Source organism: Aplysia californica, unplaced genomic scaffold, assembly GCF_000002075.1.
Source record: "Aplysia californica isolate F4 #8 unplaced genomic scaffold, AplCal3.0 scaffold01263, whole genome shotgun sequence".
Lineage (NCBI taxonomy): Eukaryota > Metazoa > Mollusca > Gastropoda > Aplysiida > Aplysiidae > Aplysia > Aplysia californica.
This window is the reverse complement of record NW_004798533.1, coordinates 33,399-35,074: the sequence shown is the minus strand read 5'-3', so window position 1 is coordinate 35,074 and position 1,676 is coordinate 33,399. Positions and strand designations below refer to the sequence as shown.

General features: G+C 45.6%; 1 protein-coding gene across 1 annotated transcript in view; it reads left to right on the top strand.

Annotated features, from left to right (window-relative positions):
* Positions 1 to 337: 337 nt before the first annotated feature.
* The window catches only part of LOC101847009 (forkhead box protein O), a 22,200-nt gene continuing 20,861 nt past the window's right edge, over positions 338 to 1,676 (top strand). Inside the window, exon 1 of the mRNA XM_005112403.3 lies at positions 338 to 981. Within this exon, the coding sequence (XP_005112460.1) occupies positions 613 to 981 (369 nt within the window). The 5' untranslated portion in view covers positions 338 to 612. The remainder of the gene's footprint in view (positions 982 to 1,676) is intronic.

Sequence of the window (1,676 nt, the reverse complement as noted above, 5' to 3'; positions counted from 1 at the left end):
TTAGTTTACAAAATGTATAATATCATGATTACTTCCCTTGACAGTTTGCCAAGTGGTTCGTTTCACTTTCTGTTCCATTTTTTATTATAGTTTCAGATCTGTCATCAACATTGTGCATCCATTGTAGAGTGGTTTATTCATAAAAGATCGAGAATGTATACCCTTTATCAACGTTTTATTTTTCTAGGTAGATCTGTCCGGATGTTTTGGAGCATTTCCAGTGTGCTTTTGACCTTTTCGTTACAGTTTTCACCCATCGAGAACCCCAGAGCGGGATCGGAAATTTTTCTTTCCGCTGCGCACTCAGCCACTGCGCATGTGCGTGCGCCAGTAGCACATGTCTATGCAAATCACCCGTGACAACAAATACGTCATAAGGCTCCCTCATCGCTGGTTGTAGTAGCGACTGGCATGCTAGCGTATTTTGCTTTCATATGTTCACGATGTGTGGTTTGTGTGGATAATTCGCAAATGGATTGTTTATTTCATGAACTGGATATGTAATATGGTGGACCGTGTTGCAAGCATTAGTTTCTGAATAGTGGTATCCCGCAAGAATCTAGTTCACGAGGTGTGCTTTGGTTTCTCCCGAGGTGAAAGCGAGGGCTCAAGATGGATGCAACAGACATAGATCTTGATTTAGACCCAAATTTTGAACCTCAAACCAGGGCTCGATCAAATACTTGGCCGTTACGTCCTTCAAGGGATTTAGATCCTCAAAGTAGCCCCGTGCCCTCTGAAGAGGCACCGAATGGAGTAGACCAGCAAGGTAGTGTGAAAGATCCTCTTGGATTAACTGCCAAGAAAAGTGGATCACGCCGAAATGCATGGGGAAACTTATCGTATGCTGATCTTATAACGAAAGCGATTCAAAATTCTCCCGAGAAGCGACTGACTCTGTCTCAGATTTACGACTGGATGGTGCAAAATGTACCGTATTTCAAGGATAAAGGAGACAGCACAAGTTCTGCAGGGTGGAAGGTTAGTGACTTCTATTTTAGTCATGTTGGACCCTTGCCAATGTTTTGATTTTGTTACCCCGCCCCCTTTGTCTTTCCGCTCATTATTGGAACCCGTGTGAAGGCTATCGATGGTCTGACCCGATAGTGATTAATTGCTGAAGTGATAAATATGGATATAATTTGGTGCTTTAGATTTTGGTGTAGGCTCTCACTCGATCCATATGCGCGAAGAGACGAGATCTTTTTGTGCAGCGGCATGAACTATCGCTTGGCCTCATACGCTAAGCGCACGTTACACGACTGGGTCCGTCTACCGCTAGGGAAGGATACTGCGTAATTTTTGGCAGTGTGCCATACTTTGTCGCGATGACCGTAATAAGGTCATGGCAAACCGGAGCGGGGCGTCGGAAGAAGAAGACTCAAGCCAGTAGCCTAGCTTGCGGTAGATAGACCGGGGCTTTGGAACGTACCACTTGCCACGGGACGAAAGACCTTCACGGTCAGCGAAAAGTAGACTGTACTGACAGTACTGTAGGCTAGGGGACAGGAGGGGCGCCACCCGCAAAGCCAAAGCGTTTTTGGCAAACGTGGGGAATCCGAATAGGTAGGCCTAGCCTCGCGTCGACCTTTGAACGGAATTGCGTAAAATTAAGAATAGGCCTAGATCTAGGCCACTAGCCTACTCGTACTTGTATTAGATCTAGTATTAGCCAG